The sequence below is a fragment of the Galeopterus variegatus genome, unplaced genomic scaffold (assembly GCF_000696425.1).
Source record: "Galeopterus variegatus unplaced genomic scaffold, G_variegatus-3.0.2 Scaffold56756, whole genome shotgun sequence".
Lineage (NCBI taxonomy): Eukaryota > Metazoa > Chordata > Mammalia > Dermoptera > Cynocephalidae > Galeopterus > Galeopterus variegatus.
In genome coordinates this window covers 273-1,663 of record NW_007782867.1, presented here as the reverse complement: position 1 = coordinate 1,663, position 1,391 = coordinate 273, and the positions used below count along the sequence as shown (strand labels likewise).

Here is a 1,391-nt window from a genome sequence, read left to right as displayed (position 1 = left end):
TGCCCCGCTACTGTCTCCCTGTTTCCCTGTCTGTCTGGCCTCCCTCCATTGGTTTGTTCCTGGGTCCACCCATTTCCCATGTACTACTCTCTGCTGCATCCCCCGACCCCCCACGACTCCTTCCATCCCCATCTCCCTTGTTTCCCTGGGTTTGACAATACTATGCTCTGATGATGTCGCAAGGGCAGGGCTCTAGCAGAAATTATATCAGCTACCCCTGGGTAATACGGCTGTATCATGGCAGTGAAAGCACAGACTGCTGTGGTCCCAGGGAGAAAGTCCCATTGAGGACCTGGCATCTAGCCCCATATATCACCTCCTAGGACCCTGACAAAGCTGGCAGATCGAGTCCCCGACCCTCTGTGTAGTCTGTTGGGGCTGCAGGGAATGGGGTGGGCTGAGCCAGCCTCACCTTCCCCCGGACAGTCCCATCCCCCACTGAACCCCCAGAACCCAGAAGGAACTTGAGGAAGAAGTCAGTGATCCCTCAAGCTAGGGCATGCACCTGAATTGTCATAATCTCCTTCTCAAGCAGGGTGAGGGACAAGCCTTATAAGTGCCCCCCACAAAACATGATTGGTTCAATAGAGGGCCTGGGCAGTAGGTTGGCAAGAGGAAGGAAATATCAGGGGCCAGCCTCTGAACCCCTCTCCTGCACCTTCTATCTCCTATCATGGTTGCCCTTGAAGTGCCCACCTTCCCCCTTTACCCATCCCCTGCCTCTCCTTCCCCGCAGCCTTGGCTCCTCTTTCCCCCAAGTGTCCCCAACTGCCACCCCTCTCCCCTTAGAACGTGTTCGAGCCAAAGCCATCAGTGCCTGAGTACAAGGTGGCCTCCGTGGGGGGTTCCCGCTGCCTCCTCCTCCACTACAGCGTCCCCAAGGCCGTCTGGGACGGTCTCATCCTCCTCGCCACCTTCTACGTTGCGGTTACCGTTCCCTACAACGTCTGCTTCTCTGGCGATGATGACACCCCCATCACTTCCCGACACACCCTTGTCAGTGACATCGCTGTGGAGATGCTCTTCATCCTGGGTCAGACCCTCTGCCCCACTTACCCTTGGGGGTGGGTTGGGGTGACCCACTCAGCCAAGCCTCACTACATCCTGGGCCTGCAGGATCCAGGCATACAGAGCCCATTCCTTTCTGGATCTTTAAGTCCCAAATGACCCATGTGCCCTGGCCTCTGACCCCTGTGGCCTTCAGCCTGTGACCTCTCCTCCCTGATGACCATCCAGAAGCCCAATCTATCTTCTCCGTTCCTGCCTCCTCCTCCATTCTGAGTCTCTAAGGCTTTTTACCCGCTTGCTCAGTTCCTTGGCTAATTCCTTGGTGTTTCCAGGCCAAGGCCCCTTAGTAACAGCCTCTCACACCCCCAGATATCATCCTGAAC

General features: G+C 56.5%; 1 protein-coding gene across 1 annotated transcript in view; it reads left to right on the top strand.

Moving 5' to 3' along the window:
• LOC103584451 (potassium voltage-gated channel subfamily H member 4-like) overlaps positions 1-1,172 on the top strand; it is a 2,033-nt gene extending 861 nt beyond the window's left edge. Inside the window, exon 2 of the mRNA XM_008565451.1 lies at positions 790-1,172. Within this exon, the coding sequence (XP_008563673.1) occupies positions 790-1,167 (378 nt within the window). The 3' untranslated portion in view covers positions 1,168-1,172. The remainder of the gene's footprint in view (positions 1-789) is intronic.
• Positions 1,173-1,391: the final 219 nt, after the last annotated feature.